Source organism: Ictidomys tridecemlineatus, chromosome 8, assembly GCF_052094955.1.
Source record: "Ictidomys tridecemlineatus isolate mIctTri1 chromosome 8, mIctTri1.hap1, whole genome shotgun sequence".
NCBI classification, from domain to species: domain Eukaryota; kingdom Metazoa; phylum Chordata; class Mammalia; order Rodentia; family Sciuridae; genus Ictidomys; species Ictidomys tridecemlineatus.
The window spans coordinates 51134415-51157891 of record NC_135484.1 but is presented as its reverse complement, the minus strand read 5'-3'; the positions used below and the strand labels follow the sequence as shown (position 1 = coordinate 51157891).

At 39.0% G+C, this 23477-nt stretch overlaps 1 protein-coding gene and 1 pseudogene across 2 annotated transcripts in view; one reads left to right on the top strand and one right to left on the bottom strand.

Moving 5' to 3' along the window:
- LOC144366096 (heat shock factor protein 2-like) overlaps nucleotides 1–23477 on the bottom strand; it is a 224716-nt gene that overhangs the window by 58878 nt on the left and 142361 nt on the right. The window contains exon 6 of the mRNA XM_078019455.1: nucleotides 9406–9452. Coding sequence (XP_077875581.1) covers nucleotides 9406–9452 — 47 coding nt within the window. The remainder of the gene's footprint in view (nucleotides 1–9405; nucleotides 9453–23477) is intronic.
- On the top strand, nucleotides 3970–6377 carry LOC144366095 (zinc finger protein GLIS2-like; annotated as a pseudogene). The gene is made up of 2 exons (XR_013424967.1): nucleotides 3970–4414; nucleotides 4509–6377. The product of XR_013424967.1 is annotated as a zinc finger protein GLIS2-like (transcript).

Sequence of the window (23477 nt, the reverse complement as noted above, 5' to 3'; positions counted from 1 at the left end):
GAAATACAAATGCAGAAGAGATGGAGTTTTAACTAATTATAAACCCTCATGACTTAATAGGGTAATACAGCTATAGGACGGAAGGAAGGAAGCCTTCTTTGATTTTAAATTCCCAAGGCCTACCTAAAACTTAGCATTTAGTAGGTACTTGGTGAATTATTTTTTTATACTGTGCATTGAACCCAGAGGTTTTATAACTATAGAGCTACACCACAGCCCTTTTAATTTTTAATTTTGAGATGGAGTCTTGTTGCTTTGGGCTTCACCAAGTTGCTGAGGCTGGCCTCAAACTTGTGATCCTCTTACCTCAGCCTCCTGAGTTTCTGAGATTACCGGCATACCACACCATGCCCAGTGGTAAATATTTGCTAAATGAACAATCCTTGAATTATACAAGCATTAGAATTGTGTTTGGTTGCAGTAATAGAAATTTAAAGTCTATGGTATATAAAATGGCTAACATCCAAAATATTACATCTGCTTCTAAGTACCATATTTTTAGTGTTACACTGACAAAATGCTATGCTGTAGGAAAACTTGGAAACCTCTTTGGAGAAAAAAGACTGAAAATTGTCTTCTGGGAAATGTTTTAGTGAAGTAAAAAAGTAAAAGGGGATATTTTAATTTTTTGCAGTGCTGGGGATCATATTCAGGGCCTAGCACATGTTAAGCAAATGCTTTACCACTGAACTGTAACCCCATCCCCTAAGGGGATATTTTAAATAGGCATTCAAAATCCTTAAGTAAATCTAAGGATGGGCTTGTTGTTCTAATAGACAGACACAGAGCAAATGTAGGAAAGCTACAAAGTAGTAAATTGAATTCTAACATAATTTTCTAACCAGTAGAGCTGGCTAATGATGGAATAGGCCTCCCTTGGTGGTGATGCGTTTTCTATTTTTGGAGGCTAAATGTTTATTGGTTGCAGAGATGCTAGAGATAGGAGTCTTCATGGCAGGATTTCTTAAAGAAAATTCTGATTCTTAAGCGTGTTACAGCATAGGATTCAGATTTTTTTTTATCCTACTATATTATTCAGGAAACATTTATTGACTTTTCATTTGTTAACTTGTAGAATTAATATCTTCACTTTACTTCTGTCATTTGAATGAGACAAAGCGAGAGATGATGATGGGACCACGGCATTGAAATTATAAGAAACAGGACTCTACAAGACATTTAGAATATTTACATTTCTAGGTAAACTCCTACTTGCTAGATTTCTTTGCAATTCTTGTATTGATTTCTTTCCTACAGTGAATAAAAAATTTTTTTGATATGTTAATAAAGTAGAAATTTCTCTGAATTTCTTTTAATTCCTAAGTAACTGTGGCAGATTTGTATTGTTGGAAAATGTTTTTCTCAGCTATTCACTGATTTTAGGAACAGAAAAATCTTCAGATATCGCCCAAAGAATGTGAGGACACAAAACTTACATTTATAAAGAGAAAAATGGATATTTAAAATTCATGGATGTGACGATCATTGCCACTAAAAGTGTTACATTGTTAAAAAGAGCTTTGCTTTTCATGTTATATGATAGTGAAATGTTATTGTTGAGTGATTTCCTAAGGGAGACAGATGGATATACAAAGAAAGCTTGGCAGGTATAATGGCTCATGGGCTAGGACACTCCAGGAAGGTGAATTAGATGGACCTTATAGCTTAGTGACAAAACCTCTTAAAAGGAGATGAGAAATAATGGGCTCAATATCTAGGTCAATAGTTTCGGCTGATCATACTGAGTCAAAGAGCAAATGTTTTGTGTCACAATCAGACCACATAAAGTTCTAGAAAAATGCTGCAAAATTACATAGAAAAACTAAACAAAAACACTTGAATTGATATTTATCACAAACCACCCCCTCTGCTTGTCCCTGGTAAATTTGAGGACAAAGCCAGTATTCTGGCTAAACAAAAAGATTGTTTTGGGCATGACAATGTGAAATAAAAGATTTTTTGTCTAATTCTTCCCATATGCTGGACAAACTAAGTTCATTGTTCAGAGTACTTTGATGAGGAAAAAAAGCTAATGAAGTAAAAACAAGAAATGAATCCAGCAAAGTCATTATAATCTTAAATGTCCTACTGTCATATGATGCTATTAGTTGTTATTAACATTGCCATTTCTCTAGGGTAAGACCTACAAATTATGTCTATGTATAACTCAGTGTTTTTTTCTCCTTAAAAAGTTATTTGTAGGCTGTATAATAGGATAAAAAGCAAAAATCTGAATCCCATGCTGAAACACACTTTAGAATCAGCCTACAAATTTTTTGAACATTTTTGCTTTATAATCATTAAAAATAATAATTGCTACATAAGACTAGGTGTAACATATATTTAAGATCTAAAACATACCATATAATGCACACCAAAAACTCATCATTGCAATTGACCATACTCTTTTCCAAAGTGGTCATTTTGATTTACACTTTCTGTCATGTATGCATTGCAGTTGATCCTTCTCCTCTCTAATATTTGATATTGTTAGTCTTCTCAACTTTTGCTAATTGAGTTAGGTTATACTATAAGTGTCAAGATTTATAGACATTTTTAAATAAAAGAGATATCAATAAAATGATAAGTCAGTGAAAAATTGGCATTGCTCATTTATTCACCAAATATTTATTGTGTGCCTAATAGTTACCTATCACTAAGAAAACCACTGAAGCATATAAAGAATATTTTTAAAAAAGAAGATACAAATGCTCTTACCATAGATTACAATATATGCAAAATTGAAGCATTCAAATAGTTCAAAATGACAGTATTATCATTTTTCACTTTTTGGTTTTCCTTCTTCTCTCCCTTCATAGTTTGTTTCTATACCTTTGGACTTTCCAGGAAAGAAACCTAGAAATGACCTCTAAGTCTGTTTATTTTTGTTTTATTCCTGCCATTCATCCTGTTAGCTCATACTTTGATTGCCAGTAATGTTAGTTCTCAGTCGTTATTTAAATACCTGAGATAATAACTTTATACAGAGTAAAGGTTGGCTCAATTGCTTTTGTACCTGTGGTGAGGCTGCACTTCATGGTGGGGTACACATGGCAAAGAAAAGCTGCTTACATCTCTAGGCATGGTGGTGCTTGCCTGTAATCCCAGCAATGTGGGAGGCTAAGGCAAGAGGATTGCAAGTTCCAGGCTAGTCTCAGCAATTTAGCAGGGCCCAAAGCAACATAGCAAAGTTAAAATAATAATATAGGACTGGGAATGCTGTTCAGTGGTAAAAGTGTCCCTGGGTTTAATCCCCAGTGAGGGGCAGGTGTAGGGGGAAGCTATTCATCTAATGGTCAGAAAGTGAAAGAGAAAGGGGAAGAACAATGTCCCACAGTGTCCTTCAAGGTCCTTCAAGGGCAAGTCCCCAAAGGCCAGAAAATCTCACACTAGATCCCACTTCTTAAAGTTTGTACCACCTCCCAATAGTGCCAAGTTGCAGATCAAGCCTTTAATGCATGTGCCATTAGGCGACATCCCAGATCCAAATTATAGTTCTATTACAATATTCTGCTGAAGGATGATCCAGATCTGAATACGGGCAGAAGGGAGAGGAGAATGAGGGAGGATTTTTGATTGTCTGAAAAGATGTACGAAAATTGAAGGAAGGAGGCAGCTGGCGCCCCGGGCCTGGGGCCGCGGCGGCGAGAGGGGTTTGCAGCGAGGGCGGGAGCTGGCGAACCGGCGCGCGAGGGAGGGAGGCCGCCCCCCGCGCCCCTCCTCCTCGCCCTCCTCCGCGGCCGCCGGTCCCTCCTCCCGCCGCCTCCCTCCTCCTTCCTCCCTACCTCTCTAAGACATCCCCGCACTGCCGGGCCGCCGCGGCCACCTTCCCTGCCCGAGCTGCAGATGTGGCGGAGCGGCCGGGCGCCGGGTGGCCGTGCCAGGGGAGCCCGCGCCCCGTGAGCCTCGCGCCGGCCCCCGCCCGCCCCGGCCTCTGCCTCGCTCGCCCCCCACCGCCCGCGACCGCCGGAGCCCGCAGCTGCGAGCACGACCGCCCCCGCCGCCGAGGTTCCTGCCTAAAGATCAGCTGGGTGCCCCCTTCTGCCTGCAACGCCAGCACCCCATCACCATGCACTCCTTGGACGAGCCGCTAGACCTGAAGCTGAGCATCACCAAGCTCCTAGCGGCGAGAGAGAAGCGGGAGAGGGTGCTGGGTGTGGTCCGGCACCGCACTCTGCACAGGGAGCTGGGCCTGGTGGATGATAGCCCCACACCTGGCTCCCCAGGCTCCCCACCCTCAGGCTTCCTGCTGAACCCCAAGTTTCCTGAGAAGGTGGATGGACGCTTTTCTGCAGCCCCTCTGGTGGACCTCAGCTTGTCACCACCGTCTGGACTGGACTCCCCCAATGGCAGCAGCTCACTCTCCCCGGAACGCCAGGGCAATGGGGACCTGCCTCCAGTGCCCACTGCCCCGGTACTGAATTTAGGCTACCCTAATCCAGCAGGACCTCATTTTAACTTGATTACATTTGTGAAGATCCCATTTCCAAATAAGGTCACAAGCACAGGATTTCCAGCCACTGCGATATTTGGACAGTGTCCCCAGCTCCTTCCAGTTCTTCCTACCCCTGGGCTCTGGGGGGGCCCTGCATCTGCCTGCTTCCTCCTTCCTCACACCCTCCAAGGACAAGTGCCTCTCGCCAGAGCTGCCCCTGCCCAAGCAGCTGGTGTGTCGCTGGGCCAAGTGTAACCAGCTCTTCGAGCTCCTGCAAGACCTGGTGGACCATGTCAATGACTATCACATCAAGCCTGAGAAGGATGCAGGGTACTGCTGCCACTGGGAGGGCTGTGCCTGCCATGGCCGTGGCTTCAACGCCAGGTACAAGATGCTCATCCACATCTGCACGCACACCAACGAGAAGCCGCACCGCTGCCCCACCTGCAATAAGAGCTTTTCCCGCCTGGAGAACCTAAAGATCCACAACCGGTCCCACACAGGTGAGAAGCCCTATGTCTGTCCCTATGAGGGCTGCAACAAGCGCTACTCCAACTCGAGTGACCGCTTCAAGCACACTCGCACCCACTACGTGGACAAACCCTACTACTGCAAGATGCCTGGCTGCCACAAGCGCTACACAGACCCCAGCTCTCTGCGCAAGCACATCAAAGCCCATGGCCACTTCGTGTCTCACGAGCAGCAGGAGCTCCTGCAGCTACGCTCACCCCCTAAACCACCACTGCCCACCCCTGACAGCAGCCCCTATGTTAGTGGGGCTCAGGTCATCATTCCCAACCCTGCTGCCCTCTTCGGAGGCCCCAGCCTGCCTGGCCTGCCCCTGCCCCTGGCCCCTGGCCCCCTCGACCTCAGTGCCCTGGCCTGAGGCAATGGCGGGGGTGGCGGGGGTGGTGGGGGTATCGGCCCTGGGCTGCCAGGTCCTGTTCTGCCCCTCAATCTGGCCAAGAACCCACTGCTGCCCTCTCCCTTTGGGGCTGGTGGACTGGGTCTGCCTGTGGTCTCCCTCCTCACTGGCTCCGCTGGCGGCAAGGCAGAGGGGGAGAAAGGGCGTGGGTCAGTGCCCAGGAGGGCCCTGGGCACAGAGGGCTGCAAGACTCCCCTCGAAAGGACGGAGAGCAGCCGCTCCCGGCCAAGCCCCGATGGACTCCCCCTGCTTCCAGGCACTGTGCTGGACCTGTCCACAGGCGTCAACTCAGCAGCCAGCAGCCCAGAGGCACTAACTCCTGGCTGGGTGGTCATCCCACCAGGCTCTGTGCTACTCAAACCAGCTGTAGTGAACTGAGCCTGCTTACCTACCTACCAGCTATGACAGCTCAGCCAGCAGCTCTTGGCCCCACCCTGAGGAACAGAAACTCTTCTGCAAAATAGCAATAATGTCCTACTGCCCTGGGGCCTGGTGGTCTGTGCTCCCTGGGAAGCTGCAGTCCCAGATGCAGTCCTTGGGCAGCAAGGATGGTGCTAGAAGGTCATTGTTGCCTTCCCAGGTCCCAAGTGAGGACTTGGTCCTGACCATGCTCTTGGGTGCTGAGGCCTTGCTCACCCTCAGGCCCCTGCCCCACAGCTTCTGAGCCCTCTGCCCATCCTCCACCGGACCCTTAGTCCTTGGTTTCCCACCCTGGTGCCTCCTTCATCCCAGGGCCAACTTGAGCAGGTTGTCTTCCCTCACTTGCCAACTTATCAGCCACAGAGGCCAGCAGCGACTGCTTCCCGTGTCCCAACACTGGGAGCAGGCAAAGTAGTATCTGCCCTCCTGTTGGTCCAGACCACCCCCAACTTTATGTGATGTGCTGTGAGGAGCCCCCACCGGGCCATAGCACCCATGCAGGCTCACCCTAGACCCCTTTCCCTCTGGCCTACCCCCTGGAGGGAGAGAAGATAAGATGCAGACCCTGGCTAAGCCACAGGAAGAAGCCATGCTGTTCCCCACCCATCCCTATGACAAGGTGCCTTCCTGCTCGCTAGAGAAGGGAGGCCTGCTTGGTCAGCTGCCGTCATCCCTCATTCAGCCTGAATCAGACTGCACTGCCAGAGGGCCAGCAACATTCCCAGGTGAAGGGCCAGCTGACCACTCACTTGCCCCTATACCCTGGAAGGATCTGACTCAGGCATCCTGAGCGTATGGGAAACATGGAGCCAGGGAGGGAAGGTGTCAGATGGACAGCCCTGGTGCTAGGACTTAATCCAGGCCCAACAGGCAGGGCCAGGCCAGGCTCCATCTTGGTCATCCCAGCTGGGACTGGCCTCACGGAGAGGCCTACAGGGCACTGGTACTGAGGCAAGAGGCAGCTTCTGGTCTTAAGGCACCAAGACAGCATGCAGGGGGGGAAGTGGAGGGAGCTCTCTGGCCATTGACTGAGGCCTGGGTCTGTGGGAAACTGGGCAGCCAAGCATGGCTACGGGCAGGCCCAGCCCCTCTGCCTGGGAAGAGCTGGCTGGAGGAAGGAGCTGGACTTGGGATGTTGTTGCCTCTGGCTTTTTCTCAGTTGAGCCTGATCCTAAGAGACTCCCACTCAGCCAGCTCCCCTAGGGTCTAACTACTATGCAGGAGCCAGAGTATGCCAAGGATATAGGTTATTGATCCCACTGCCCAATCTCCAGAAGTTAGGCTATCCCAGCATGTCCCACTCAACCAACCCTGGGCCTTTTGTTCCCTTCCTGCCAGCAGCTGTAGGCTGCAAAATAGCTAACCCCCTCCAATTCCCCACCCATAGAACAAAAGAGCCACCAGATGGCAGTGGGGTCCTCCATAGCCCTGTGGTTCCTCTGAGCAGTTCTGATCCCACTCTTTCCTGGACTGCCCTTCTGTCCTAGAAGGGTCACCCTGACCTGGCAGTCCCTGCTGCTGGTCTTAGAACCCCAGTCCTGATGGGGCCAGGCCACGCTGGCTCTGCCCCTTGATGGGGCTGTGAGCAAGGTAGAAAGGAGCTGGTCTTCTTTCTTTGGGTCCACCCTGGACCCAAGCACCCCCCTCATCCCTGTTAGGGCCCTAGGCCTTCAGTCCTTAGCTTGGGGGATATATGGTTTGACTCAAGCCCAGGAGCAGAGGAATAGGGCACTGGAAGGTGACATTAGCTCAGCATGTGATTTGGTGATAGACCAGGCTTGGAAGGGCCAGTATACTTTTCGTTGTTGTTGGCTTATTGTTGCACATTCCAGGATATCAGTATTTTAACAGGTTCTAAGTGCCTTTCTATTGTAGCTTATGTTTTTCTTCCTCTTGGCTCCATTGCTGTTAGCATAGAGTTTAAAAAAGAGATAAGCTAATGATTATAACAATATATTCCTCCATGTGAGAGGAAGTTTATAAAGAAACAATAAAAATGAGTTGCAAAGATGAAAAAAGAAAATTGAAGGAAGGAAGGTTTTGTTCCGAACCTCTGGTGCGGGACCTTAAATGTCAGGCTGAAAAGGTGTGGACATTACTCTGTAGTCAACAAGGAGCAGCTAAAGCAATGAAAACTATTTTTTTTCCTGATTTATTTAGAAAGTATTATACTTGTAAGAAATTTATTAAAGCTAAATGTACAAACAAACAAAGACATATCTATGTCTTTGTTTGTTTGTATATATATATATATATATATATATATATATATATATATATATATCTCCCTAGAATGTGTGTGTGTGTGTGTATGTGTGTGTGTGTGTGTTTCCATAGAGTAAATAAGAGTAAAATAGCTTGTGGTAATGAAGGCAGTATCTAAGACAATCTCAAAACTGGTATATTCCACAGATAAGCAAAATTATCCAGACCGTACTGTCTAAGGGGAAAAAAAAGAGGAATAAAATTAACATTCTTGACTTCTTACCTGGCATAAATTATTCTAGATACATTTAAAGCTTACCCTAAAGTTGTATTATGTTTCCAAATAGTTTATTGCTTTAATTTTTAAACTTTTGTTTTGTATTATTTTAATGTCAAACATGATTAGTTACTTTCCTAATTTGTATATAACACAAATTCCTACCAAACCCTGTAGCTCAGTATTCACTGATTTGGACTTTTAGTTTACATTAGTCAAATATGTTTTTGGAATGACTGTAAAGATCAGCTTAAAGACCCAGAGTCCAAATAAAGTGGAACAAATGAAAATCATGCAATGGACTGAATGAAATTCAAAATCCCCGTTTCTCTTAGTAGCTCTTTACAGCATCTTTATTTTGTGACTATTTCTTACGTGAACATTTTCTAGTGAGTTGTGAGAAAAAAAAGATGCTACTAGTAAAGAAAAGAAGAGAGTTGTAAATTCTGGGACACAAATATAATTTGTCTTCAGTTCTGATGAAATTTAAAGTATTCACGGTGTTCTAGTGATCATTGGTTCTAACACTAAGTTAGTAACTAAATTTGTGATTGACAAACAAATGTCAGAAAGAGCTTTGTGTTACTTGCAAGATAGTATCATTACTTTTTTGCTCTTTTTTTTTTTTTTTGGTACTATGGATTGAACCCAGGAGTGCCTAACCACTTAGCTACATCCCCAGCACATTTTTGTATTTAATTTAGAGACAGGTTCTCCCCAAGTTGCTTAGGACCTTGCTAAGTTGCTGAGGCTGGCTTTTGAACTTGCAATCCTCTTGCCTCAGCCTCCCAAGCTACTGGGATTAAATGTGTGGGCCACCACACCTGGTTCAATAATCTTAAGGAGAGGCCATCTGAAAGTTAATTATATCTAAGAAAAAAGTAAAAAAGGACATTAAAACTACAACAATAACAAGGCAACTGATTTTGTTAAAATGAAAGGATTCTTACTTTATTACTGTCTCTATTCAGTCCATATAGACCAAATTAACCCTTGATATTTTAAATGATTTCCATAGGTGGATAAGTTAGTCTCAATTGGAATGATCGTTTTATGCAAATTTAGTGCTGGTAGAACTAAATTTTTCTGATAAATCTATAGATAAACTAATGCATGGCATTTTTGATTATACTGTAGAAGTACCTCCACATTTTGCTGAGCTGCATGAGCTGATCCCTTGTTGTGCATCACTGTCAATGGAGAGAGGAGAAAGAAAATGTCAAGGAGGCAGAAATTGGTCTTGAAACTTTAAAGCTGTAAGTGGAAAAGGGCATTGGATTTTGATACATTATGTGTAGTTTACAGACATAATTTTTTAAAAAGTAGATATTAACTTTCAAAAATAAATGATGAAACCAAAACACACAATCTTAAAGTTATATTTTTTTTCTCTTAAATCCTGTGTGGAGTATAAATGCTAATGATTGGAGGAAGGCATCTTATGACATTATTAGAACAGTTTATTTTTGTATTTTATTTATTCACGTATTTATTCTTTTATTGCTACTCCTCCCTTCCATTTTCACAAAACCAATAACTAATGTGTTTCATGTATGTCCTATGCTTTATACATTTAAAATATTTTATACATCTTTTACTATTAAAACAGAATTCCAAATCCAAACCAAGCTAAAAATCTACTTACACTTTTCAATGATTTTTTTTTTTTTTTTTTTTTGGTACCAGGAACTAAATCCAGAGATGCTTAACCACTGATATTATTCTTGATCTTATAAAAAATAAAAACATTTTCCTTTATTTGGTGTGTATCTGCATGTTCTGTTTTTGCTGTTGTTGTTTACAGTTTTTAATGAAAAAAATGTGAAAGTATTAATTAGGATAATGAGTCAGAGAAAAATAAATGACATATTATCCCACTGCTTAAAGATGGCCAGTTATCATATTGGATAATACTTTGAAAACTTTTAAGAGGGATTGTTTAAAAATAAAGTTGAGTTCTTATGTACAAACAGTTTGTGGTTTTTCTCCATGAACATTATAAGAGAAGCATTTCATTTAAGCTGTTTTAAATGTAATTTTCCTCATGGTTATATTTTATTAAAGCAAAAGGATGCAGATTAAACTCATAAAAAGAAGAGAATGCAGAGGCTAGAGTCTGGGAGAGAGCAGGTGCAAGCATCCAATTGACCCTACCCAGTGGAGTTGTATCGCCAACACTTAATATTCCCAGCAATGTGAAACACTATAAACACAATATTGCCAACCAAGAAAAATCAAACAAGCTTCAGGTGCAGAGTTTCTAATGGGATTCAGCCATGGAGTCACAGAGTGCCTTGTAACTTACTTAGGTATTGAGATCCCAGAGTTCGTTAGAGTCAAACTGGTAACACAAGGCCCAATTCATCTACCTAAATCCCATGTTAGCATTAACCATCTGCGGCTCCAGGTCAACAAAGACACTCTAATCAGTCCAGATGGTGTAAGACATGAAGGATCATTTCCCAGAAAGTCAGTGTCAATCTTTTCTTTGGAATGTATAGATTTAAACCAAGTTAACCCTTTTCTGACATTGGATTCCATACTTTTATTAGTTATTAATATACCACTATATAAATCTATCACAATTTAACCATCCTCTAATTGTTTGATTTTTGTTGTTCCATTTTTGTTATTATAAGCAATATTGTACTAACTTTTTTGCACACAATATTGATCTTATATTTTATATATTTCTTATAATAAATTTTTGTATGTGAAAATATTTTTTTAAATACTTTGCCAAGTTATTTTCAGAAAATCTCTGCCAATTATCATTTTTGAGAAGTTTAGTTTGAGAGTCCATTTTATTGAGTTCTTGAAAATATTATTTTTATTGCTTATTTGGTGAGTTAAAATAAAGTAGCATCACATTTTTACTTTAGAAAACTCCGTTTCAAAGTTTAAATGAGTGTGTATTTATTTATTAAGTCTAACCTTTAATCAACACTTAGTAAGTAAATTCAAGTATGTTGGACATGCTTTGCCTCAACCTATGATTCATGATTCTTTTTCTTGTTGCTAAGATCCATTTGGGGATTTTTCTGTTCCTTTGATCTCTCTATTCATGCATACCTCAGAACTATACTGATTTAATTAAATTTTGTGCTGTGTCAACTATATCACATATATTTGCTGGAACTCTCCCTGAAATCTTGAAGTTTGAAAAACATTACTCATTCATTTACCCTCAATTTTGGGGTTTTTGACCCCAGAAAACTTCACTGCTTCTTCTCAGCAAATGGAATGGTGTTTTTTTTCCCATGGGCAACAACCATTTACTCTGGTCAAATTACCTTAGGAGATAGAGGTTGCTTGGATGTTAAAGTGGAAAATAAGGAAATGTATCAGCAAAGCAGCTGCCAGTGACTGTAGCACAAGAAGAGGGAATCACAGACAGGTCCAAAGGAAGAGGCAAGAATTCCCTGAAGCTTCGGAGCCCTCTGTGAGGAAGTGGTAGGGGAAGGAACATAGAACCACAAATGGTTTATGACCCAGAGAGGAAGGAAAGGGAACCAAGGAGAATTACCCACAAAAAACCTCAAGAGAGTTCTGTGAACGATAAATTACTATGAAAATTCAAAAGGATGAAATACAATTGTCTCTACTGATTAAGAGGGTTTTAGATAAACTGGGGTAATCTAAACCTTTAATACAGACCAAACTCTATGGCAGTCCTTCAGTGAGTTATATGATTATTGTAGTCAATTAGATGTGAGATGAAAAGTAAGATGATTTCAATTCCTAGTAGAGTCACATTTGGGATAATAGTATGAAACGAGACTTAAAATTCAATAATGATCATAGTGTATTTTCACGCATTATGCTCCTAAGAAGAAGGTAGAAGGGCTCAAGTTCCGTTGTCCCTGCACAGCACAAGCAAGAAGGCGTAGAAACTCAATCAGCACCGCAAAGCATCTAAAGACAAATGCCTTAGAAGGGGTGCTAGCGATAACTCTTGGCTGCCTAACGGAGAAGCTTAATTGCAAGGATCAGATGTGTGATTTCCCCTAAGGAGAGGCTGAGGGGACCCCATGTTGTCACTGGGTAATCGGCCTACCCTGGCTGCATCTCACCTAAAGGTCATTTTCCTGCACGAGAAGCTTTCTTCATTATCTTGCATTGTTGTCCTAAATAAGAGAGAAAGGCAGTAGAAGGATGTGTGTGTGTAAAATATACATATATATACCTCTCAATTTTTTGTCCATTACAAAACCTAGCCTGAAAGATACTGTGCAAGTAAGCAGAGCTGGAAGAATTTTTCGAGTTCTTAACATGATATTTTTAGCACTTCTAATGATTAAGGAAGAATTTTGCCATTACCTTGAAAATCAGCTTATTGCTTCTGAGTTACAACCAGGCAGAGGGTTAAAGGGAAACAGCTGCATAGTCCTTTGATGCCACAGGGAAAATACTCTCATGTCCTTCTCCCCAATAAGAAAGAAACATTTTTTAATTTTACCTTTTATGGCCATTAGTTCTCCCACTATTTTAGGCCAAAGGCTGTTGTTGGTTAGCTGTGATTTTATTTATGCACATAATTAATCATGTCTCTCTAGCAGTTGGTTACTTTGGATAATGATTCATAGCAAACCTTTTTAACAATCATATTATGAGATTGCAGACGGGGTGGTCAGTACTACCACAGAATTCTGGAAGTTAGTTTAAACAACTATTTTCATTAACTAGAACAGGACATCTTGAACAGGAGGTTTTTGTTTGTTTGTTTGTTTGTTTCTTAATCTACATTCTGAGGTTTACATAATTTTTAATCAGAGACAGTCTTAAGACATTCTATTATTAGCCTCCCAACAACTCTTTAGTAAGAATTGTGCAGTGGCCTTACTATAGTGTGTACCAAACAAGGGTGGCTCACACTAAGTTTGCATAATGCCAGTATTAGGAACACCCAAATTTGTTGTAAAAATACTAATATCTACTAGTGTTTTAATAGATCCTTTTACTAAAAAGTGGAAGGCACAGTACCAAAAGCAACACATTTTCCTCATGGTAGATTTGATTGATTTCAGATCATCAAGTACTTAGTATCACAGAATGTGGGCCTTGCAGTTTAGTGATTTTCAAACTTTAGTATACCTAAGGATTATTTAGGGGCAGGTATTGTTAAAAATGTGTTATTTCTGGTTCTTTCCCTTATAGATAATAATTTATCCAGCCTGGAAAGGGACCAGTAGCCTGCATTTTTATTAAATTTTCCAAGCAATTCTGCTGCAGACAGTTCTCAGTCATCATTTAATGAATGTTTAAGGAAGAACACAGACTTTGGGATTATTTTGACTAGCTGCTGTCCCAATTGCCAACTAGGTGATAACATGTAAGTTCCTGATTCTTACACTCATTAGATCTGTTTCCCTGTTAGTAAATTTCCTACCTCATAGAATTATTGAGAGTTTGGGTAACAAGGTATATAAAAATTACTTAGCAAAGGGCTTTATCTGAGTGGAAATTCAGTGTCTTTGTTAGCATTATTAAACAAATCTGGAGCAACTTTACTATTTTTGTGTAATTTGATTGGAAAATGTTCAAACTGAGAGTCTGGGGCCAATTGAGGAGTCTAGGAGGAGCTGACTTATGATGAAAGGAGAAATAACTCAGCATTTACAACTGCATAAAGTTAAAAGGATTCAAGTGGTCATGGGAAGAGACATAGCTGAAGGGCATGAGGAAGGCTCAACTGACCAAAGTGTAGTGAGATGATTAGAGTGTTTGATGTGATTTGACAAAGGAAGAGGAAATTGCAACAGCCTTTCTAATAAGCAGCGGGCAGGATTCCAGGTCACCCTAATATGTTGGAAGGAACATTGATTTTAAAAAACTGATAAAATACCGTCTCAATAAGAGCAAAGAATTGTTCTCTTTTCCTGTGTTGATATTTTAAAAAAGAATAAGAAAAAAGTACTCAGATACTTTGTCTCCAAAGAGCAAGGAAACAAAAAATTGAGTATTTTGTAAAGAATAGAGACCATCAGATTAATGGTCCAGATCCTGAGGTTACTATTATTTTTTAAATGCTATGCATTTTTACTGAAAATGACAAAATGTATTTTTTGCATTTTAGTGGTCTTATGAAGTCATAGTAAACCAACAATTATTATTTCATTGTACTATTTTAATATTATCTTATACTAAAAATTTCTATTAAGTGTTTAAATGAGAAGTTTCTAAACAATGTAAAGAACTGTTATTTTTATAAAATCTTATGTAATGTTGGGCATAAAAGATGATAAAGATAAATGAAAAATCATTAAAAGTAAATTTACTGGAAAATAAGTTATTTGTATGCATTGCTTATTCAAAACCTGGACTTCAAAGTCAAGAATCAGATTGTACTTTAGTTGAAGAAAGGAAACCCATATGACTTCATCCAGACCAACCTTATATTCATCGTGTGTGTGTGTGTGTGTGTGTGTGTGTGTGTGTGTTGAGGAAGTAGGGAAAGACTGAGAGAAGGAAGAGCAGCAAGTCATAGTTGTGAGAATGGGAATCACATAGGTAAATACAGAATAAAGATGAAATCAAGTAAGGATTTGAAACAAAGTTAGTTATTTCCCTGGCACATTACAATGCTTTATAAATATTTATGAAATACATATATTGGCTACTAATAAGAAGAATATACATCTTTTGTGTTCATATAAAGCTAATATCTTCTAGTAAATATATAGAAAACAGTTCGGGGCTGGGATGGAGGGTATTTTCAGAGCCAGCCAGCTTTACCTGTTTTGGCAAATAAAACAGATATTTCATGCCACATGTTAGAGTTCTGGAAGGCGACTATCTCAGAATTTCTCCCACACTGAATGGTCAGGGTGACTAAAATCTACACCAGTGGAAGGATAAGTTTTTATATAATATTGGCGAATAAACTATATCTATTTTAGAGGGCCATTTAAAAATGTCATTATGTAGCTGAAAAATATGACACTTTATTATATTAGCACCCATCAGTTCTAAATATTAATTTGTTTGTGATTAAGAATTTCCAGAGGCTGAGGCAGGAGGATCGCAAGTTCGAAGCCAGCTTCATCAATGGTGAGGTGCTAAGCAGCTCAGTAAGAACTTGTCTCCAAATAAAATACAAAACAGGGCTGGGTATGTCACTCAGTGGCTGAGTGCCCCTGAATTCAATCCCCAGTGCCAAAAAAGAAAAAAGAAAGAAAGAAAAGAATTTCTCAGACAATCAATGATTCTGGGGTTAAGTGAATAGTTACTCAAATAAAGAAAAGAAGTAAGAAATAAAGATGAGGGTAAAAGGCAAGGAGTTGGGGTTGTGCCTCAGTGGTAGAGTGTATGCCTAGCTTGCGTGAGGCACTAGGTTCAATTCTCAGCACCACATATAAATAAATGAATAAAATAAAAGTATATCAGCATATAAATTTTTTTGTAAAAAGTTACATTGTTATTTAAAAAGCAAAACTTGCTTATGTCTAAATTACCAACATTTCTCTATGTTATTAATTATATACATTTTTCCTAGAGAGTCATATCATGCAAAATAAACCAGACTCAGAAAGTCAAGGTTCATATGTTTTCTTTCATATATGGAAGCTAAAGAGGAAAGAAAGGGGGAGGAAGAAAGAAAGAAGGAAAGGAAAGAAAGAAAAAAGAGGGAATTTCTGAAAATAGAAGAGAGACCAGCAGAGGAATGGGATCAGAGGGAGGCAAGAGGGGATGGGGATAAATTCCTGGGAAATGAAACTGATCAAATTGCTTTATGTGCATGCAGGAATATGTCACAATGAATGTATTATGTTTAATTATAATGTACCAACAAAAAAGTAAAAAAGAAGCATTTGGAATCTCTTATGTTTTTTTCCTTTTCCTTCCCTCCTATCTTCCTTTCTTTGTTTTCTTTTCCCTTTTGCATTTATTGAGAGTAGAATCTTACAATTAAAAATCTCATTAAGGGGTGAAATTAAAATGCCCACTGGCCCGATTTAGCATCTGTTGATGTGATAGATCAAAATAATTTTGAGAACTTTGGCAGACCTCACTGGGGATAACCTATGATGGGACAGCTGCCAGTTCACCTTTGGACAAAAGGATTAGCATAAGCATGACCTGAGAGGTTGTGCAAGCCCCACCCAGATTCCAGCAGGCCTGGCTGCCCTTGTATTACATGGCAAGTACACTTGTCTAGGAACTAGGGGACAGCCCATTAAATGAGTTATAGAGAAAAGAGAGCTTTCAAAAGAAAATATCTCTAGCTCTGAGCCTAGTGCAGTAATTCCTGGGAATTAAAATAAAGAAAAGCGAGTCCTAAAAATGAATTCATTAACAACTGCTAACACATATTACACACTTGCACTATTTCAAGTTCTTCTCTAAAAATTTACATGTCAAAATATATTTATTTCTTACAAAAGCCCTTTGAGGCAGGTGTTGATATTATTTCCATTTTATAAACGACAGGCTCATCAATATTAGCAATGGTACATCAATATTAACAATGGTGATCTTTCTTGTTCCTTTCTGGTGGTTCTCTGGGTGTTCTCCAGGGCACATACTTAGGAGTGGAATTGCTGAGACTGGACACAGGGAATCCACATCTTTTTTTTTTAAATGTTCTAATTAGTTATACATGATGGTAGAAGCATTTTGACACATCAAATATAAATGGAGTATAACTTCTCATTCTTCTGGTTGTACATGTTATACAATCACATCAGCCATGTAATCATATATGTACATAGGGTAATAGTTCATTCTATTATCTGATTGTCTGATTGTCTGATTCATTCTATTTTTTATCCTTCCTACTCCCACAAACCCCTCATCTTTCACTTTCACTTTCACTTCCCCTTCACTTTCCTTTGTCTAATCCAAAGTACCTCTATTCATCCACCCCACACCCCATACCTTATTGTGAATTAGCATCTGCATGTCAGAGAAAATATTTGGCCTTTGGTTCTTTGGGATTGACTTATTTTGATTAGCACGGTATCCTTTAGATCCACCCATTTACCACCAAATGTCATAATTTCATTCTTCTTTAAGGCTGAATAATATTCTATCATTTATATATACCACTTTTTTATTTATCCATTCATCTGTTGAAGGGCACCTAAGTTGGTTCCATAGTTTGACTATTGTGAATTGAGCTGCTATAAACATTGATGTGTCTGTGTCACTGAAGTATGCTGATTTTAAGTCTGATATAAACCAAGGAGTGGTATATAAACCAAGCTGGGTCAAATGGTGGTTCCATTCCAAGTTTTCTGAGGAATCTCCATACTGCTTTCTATAATGGTTGCACCAATTTACAGTCCTACCAGCATTGTATGAGTGTACCTTTTCCCCTAAACCTTGCCAACATTTATTGTTGCTTGTATTCTTGATAATTGACATTCTGACTGGAGTTAGATGAAATCTTAGTTTTGATTTGCATTTCTCTAATTGCTAGATATGTTAAATATTTTTTCATGTATTTGTTACTCAATTGTATTTCTTGTTCTGTAAAGTGTCTGTTCAGTTCCTTAGCCCATTTATTTATTGGGTTTTGGGGGGGGGTTGGTGTTGATTTTTTTTTTTTTTTTAGTTCTTTATATATCCTGGAGATTAATGCTCTATCTGAAGTGCATGTGGTAAAGATTTTCTCTCATTCTGTAGGTTCTCTCTTCACATTTTTGGTTGTTTCCTTTAATGTAAAGAAGCTTTTTAGTTTGAATCCATCCCATTTACTCATTCTTGATTTTACTTCTTGCCCTGTAGGAGTCTTGTTAAGCAAGTCAGCTCCTAAGACAACATGGTGAAGATTTGGGCCTACTTTTTCTTTTATTAGGCACAGGGTCTCTTTTTTAATGCCTAGGTCTTTGGTCCACTTTGAGTTGAGTTTTGTGCAGGGTGAGAGATAGGGGTTTAATTTCATTTTGTAACATGAATTTCCAGTTTTCACAGCACCACTTATTAAAGAGGTTATCTTTTCTCCAATGAATATTTTTGACAACTTTGTCTAATATAAGATAACTGTATTTATGTGGGTTTGTCTCTGTATCTTCTATTCTGTACCATTGGTCTACATCTCTGTTTTGGTGGCAATATCATGTCATTTTTGTTACTGTGGCTCTGAAGTAGGATTTAATGTCTGGTATTGTGATGCCTCCTCCTTCACTATTCTTGCTAAGGATTGCTTTGTCTATTCTGGGTCTCTTATTTTTCCAAATGTATTTCATGATTGCTTTTTCTAATTCTATGAAGAATGTCATTGGGATTTCAATAGGAATTGTATTAAATCTGTATAGCACTTTTGATAGTACAGCCATTTTGACAATATTAATTCTGTGTATCCAAGAGGATGGGAGATCTTTCCATTTTCTAAGGTCTTTTTTCTTCTATGTCTTTCTTTATTGTTCTCTAGTTTTCATTGTAGAGGTCTTTCACCTCTTTTGTTGGATTGATTCCCAAATATTTTATTTTATTTTTTTTAGGCTATTATGAATGGGGTAGTTTTCTTAATTTCTTTTTCACTGGATTCATCGCTGATGTATAGGAATAAATTTAATTTATGAGTGTTGATTTTGTATCCTGCTACTTTTGTGAATTCATTTATTAATTCTCGAAGTTTTCTGGTGGAATATTTTGGTTTTCTAAATGTAGAATTATATTGTTGGCAAATTGTGATAGTTCGAGTTCTTCTTTTCCTATTTGTATCCCTATAATTTCTTTATTCTATCTAATTGCTCTGGCTGAGTTTTCAGGACTATGTTGAATAAAAGTGGTGATAGAAGGCATCCTTGTTTTGTTCCAGTTTTTAGAGAGAATGCTTTCAGTTTTTCTCCATTTAGAATGATGTTGGACTTGGGTTTAGCATAGATAGCTTTTACAATGTTGAGATATATTCCTACTATCCCTAGTTTTTCTAGTGTTTTGAACATGAAGGAGTGCTGTATTTTGTCAGATATTTTTTCTGCATCTATTGAGCTGATTATATGATTCTTGTCTTTAAGGTTATTGATGTGATGAATTATGTTTATTGATTTCTGTATGTTGAACAAACCTTGCATCCCTGGGATGAACTCCACTGATCATGGTGCACTATGTTTTTAATATGTTTTGAATCCTATTGAGAATTTTTGTACCTATGTTTATCAGGGATATTGATCTGAAGTTTTCTTTCCTTGATGTGTCTTTTTCTGGTTTTGGTACCAGGGTGATACTAGTCTCATAGAATGAGTTTGGAGGTATTCCCTCTTTTTCTATTTCATGGAATAATTTGAAGAGTATTAGTGTTTTTTTTTTTTTTTTTGAAATTCTAATAGAACTCAACTGAGAATTCATCTGGTCCTGGGCTTTTCTTGGTTCATAGGATTTTGATGGCATCTTCCATTTCTTGCTTAAAATTGATTTGTTTAAATTGTGTATGTCCTCCTGATTCAATTTGGGTAGGTCATATATCTCTAGAAATTTGCTGATGTCTTCAAGATTTTCTATTTTGTTGAAGTATAAATTTTCAAAATAGTTTCTAATTATCTTATGCATTTCAGTAGTGTCTTATGATATTTCCTTTTTTTCATCACAAATTTTAGTAATTTGAGTTTTCTCCCTCTTTCTTTTTTTTTAGCATGGCTAAGGATTTATCAATTTTGTTTATTTTTTTAAAGAACCAAAATTTTTAATTGATTTTTAAAATTGTATCTTTTGTTTCAATTTCATTGATTTCAATTATTTCCTGTTTTCTACTGCTTTTGATGTTGATTTGTTCTTCTTTTTCTAAGGCTTTGAGATGTAATATTAGGTCATTTATTCATTGACTTTCTATTCTTTTAATAAATGAGCTCAATGCAATGAACTTTCCTCTTAGCACTGCCTTCCTACACAGAGATTTTGGTATGTTGTATTGGTGTTTTCATTTACCTCTAAGTATTTTTTATTTAATCACTGATTTCTTCTGTTATCAAATTGTTATTTAATAGCATGTTATTTGTCTCTAGGCATTGTAGTAGCTTCTATTTTCATTTTATTATTGATTTCTAATTTTAATTCCATTATGATCTGATAGGATGCAGGATAGTACCTCCATTTTTTGTGCTTTTTAAGAATTGTTTTGTGGCATATGTCTATTTTAGAGAAGGATCCATGTGCTGCTGAGAAGAAAGTGTATTCACTGGTTGATGGATGACATATTCCATATATGTATGTTAAGTCTAATTAATTGATTATATTGTTTAATTCTATAGTTTCTTTGTTTAGTTTTTGTTTGGAGGATCTATCCAGTGGTGAGAGAGGTGTATTGATGTCACTCAGTATTATTGTGCTGTGGTCTATTTGATTCTTGAAATTGAGAAGGGTTTGTTTGTTGCATGCTGATGCTCTATTGTTTGGAGCATGAATAGTCACGATTGTTATGTCTTGTTGATGTATAATCCCTCAAGCAGTATGAAATGTCCTTCTTTGTCCCTTCTTACCAGCTTTGGCTTGAAGTCCACTTTATTTGATATGTGGATAAAAACCCCTGCTTGTTTATTGTCCATGTGAGCAATATGTTTTTTCCTCCATCCTTTCACCTTCAGGTTGTGAATGTCTGCCTATGAAGTGAGTGTCTTGGAGACAGCATATTCAATTTGCCAGTCTATGTCTTTTGATTGTTGAATTTAGACCATTAACTTTCAGGATTATTATTGAGATGTGATTTATATTCCCATTCACTTTGGTTTATTTCTGGATTTTAATTTAAATTAGTTTCTCCTTTGATTGTCTTTTCCTTTAGTGTAGCTCCTCCCTTTGCTGGTTTTCACTTTTAAAAATTTCCTCATCATAGAATATTTTGCTGATAATGTTCTGTAGTGAAGGCTTTCTAGTTATGAATTTTTTTTAACTTTTGATTATCATGGAAGGTTTTTATTTCATCTTCAAATCTGAAACTTAATTTTGCTGGATATAAAACTCTTGGTTGGCATCCATTTTCATTCTGAGCTTGGAATACATTATTCCAGGACTTCCTAGCTTTGACTGTCTGCGTTGAGACATTATCTGAGATTCAAATTGATTTCTCCCTATATGTAATCTGATATTTCTCTCCTGAGGTCTTTAAAATTCTATCCTTATTCTGTGTACTAGGCATTTTAATTATAATGTGCCTCGGTGTTGGTCTGCTGTAATTTTGTACATCTGGGGTCCTATAATCCTCTTGTATTTGATTTTTCATTTCATTCTTTAGTTTTAGTTTTTGGAAAATTTCCAATATTATTTCATTGAAAAGATTGTGTGCATCCTTTTGGTTTGTATCTCTACACCTTCCTGTATTCTGATAGATCTCAAATTTGGTCCTTTAGTGTTATTCCATAATTCTTGGAAGTTCTTTTTATGGTTTCTTACCATCTTCTCTGTGTGGTCAACTTATTTATAAGAGTAAATATTTTGTCTTCATTGTCTGAGGTTCTGTCTTCCAAGTTGTCTAGTCTGTTGGTGATACTTTCCATTGAATTTTTAATTCAGTTTACTGATTACTTCATTTTGAGAAGTGCTGCCTGATTTCTTTTTATAATCTCTCTTTATTAAATTGATTTTTCACCTCCTGAAATTTATCTTTCATTTCACTCCTGACTTTATCCTCTATGTCCATGGATTCGTTTAACTATATACATTCTGAACTCCTTCTCTAACATCTTCTACTGTGTCATCAATGGACTCTATAATTGGAGCATCCTGGTGTGTTTGAGGTGCTTTGTTCCCTTGTTTTTTTTTTTCATGTTATTCATGTATCTTTCATCTAGAAGTGTGAATCTGAGATAGTACAGTTTCTACCTTATAGACTTATAGTGTCCCTGAATATTTTCAGTACCTCTTGTTTAAGGAAAAGATCAATATTAACAGTACCCAACAGAAACAATATACAACTTTAAACCAAATAGTTCCTATTAGATGTTAGGTACTTCTCTCCCAGGCAGTCCTGAGGGCTGAGCACCAAGACCTGTGTGCCTGTTGTGGAGAGGTGCTTTGTATTAGGCAGATCAGGACCAAGCACTGAAAGTGTGAGCTGACCATGTAGCTGCAAACACTGGGCTGGGTTGGTGGCTAAAGAGGGACTGGGAGACTGGGGACTGGGGAACCAGAGGACCCTGATGGGTGTGGGACTGAGGCTGAACCTGGAAGGACCAGGGGATTGGTGGATGCCAGACCGGGGAGGAGCCAGGAACCATATTGTTGTCATGACACAGCAAGTATCAACACAAATTGGCCCCAGGAACATGATGGGTGCCGGACTAGCTGGCTGGGGAAACCAAGAGCAAGATGTCCTCACACACTGTTTCTAACTTTCCCCTCACTGTAGCCAGTCCAGCTCATCTCCACATGCTTCAGGACTCACAAAGCTGAGGAGAGCCTGGCTCTCTCCTGCCTTTGCAGCAAGATGTAACTACCAGCACACTTAGCAGGAAGACCTAAGGTATAGTCAAACCTATAGAAGCCTTGATAATGTATCTCCAGGCCCTGGTTTTTGTCTCCAGAAAGAGGCATCCATGTCCCAAGATTTTGGTGAGTAAAACCTGCCGGCAGCATGACACTAGGCCTTTAGGCCCTGGCAAGTGTCCCAAGATAGAGGGTGGTGAATCTTGAGATGGTGATGGTGGCAGCAACAGTGTCCCAAGATGGAGGCATCCACACCAGGAGATGAGGCAGTTGTTGTGGGAGGCATTGCAGAGGTGGGAAAGTTGGGAATGTACATCTCTATCTTAGTAGATAAGACCAAATTTGCTCTCCAGAGCAATTGCATCATTTTACCTCCAGGAATACATGAAACCTTACATTGCCCTTTTATCAGGCATTTAAAACTTGCCAAGTTGAGGGGTGTGGAAATCTTATTTACCTTTGTATTTCTCTAATTAAGTTTTATCATATCTACGTATGTTTATTGGCCCCTCTATTTTCATTTTCTAGGAATTTACTTTCTGTTTTTTGATAATTTTTATTGGCTTGTACTTGTTTTAATTAGTTATGTGTGATTATATATCTTTGTTGCTAATTTTCTGCTGCTTATATTCAGGTTAAATATTCTTTCTCAGTTTTCTCCCTTTCTTCTCTTTTTATTTCTCTCTTTCACAGTGTCCTTTGATTACATTAGTTTTAAATTTATAGGTTAATTTACAATCTTTTCCTTAATAACTTACTGCTTCTATCCTGAAGAACTAGAGATATTCAGCCACTATAGCAATTTTTGTTATACACGGAGTTTTCATATGTGCATGTCTCTTTCTAGACTT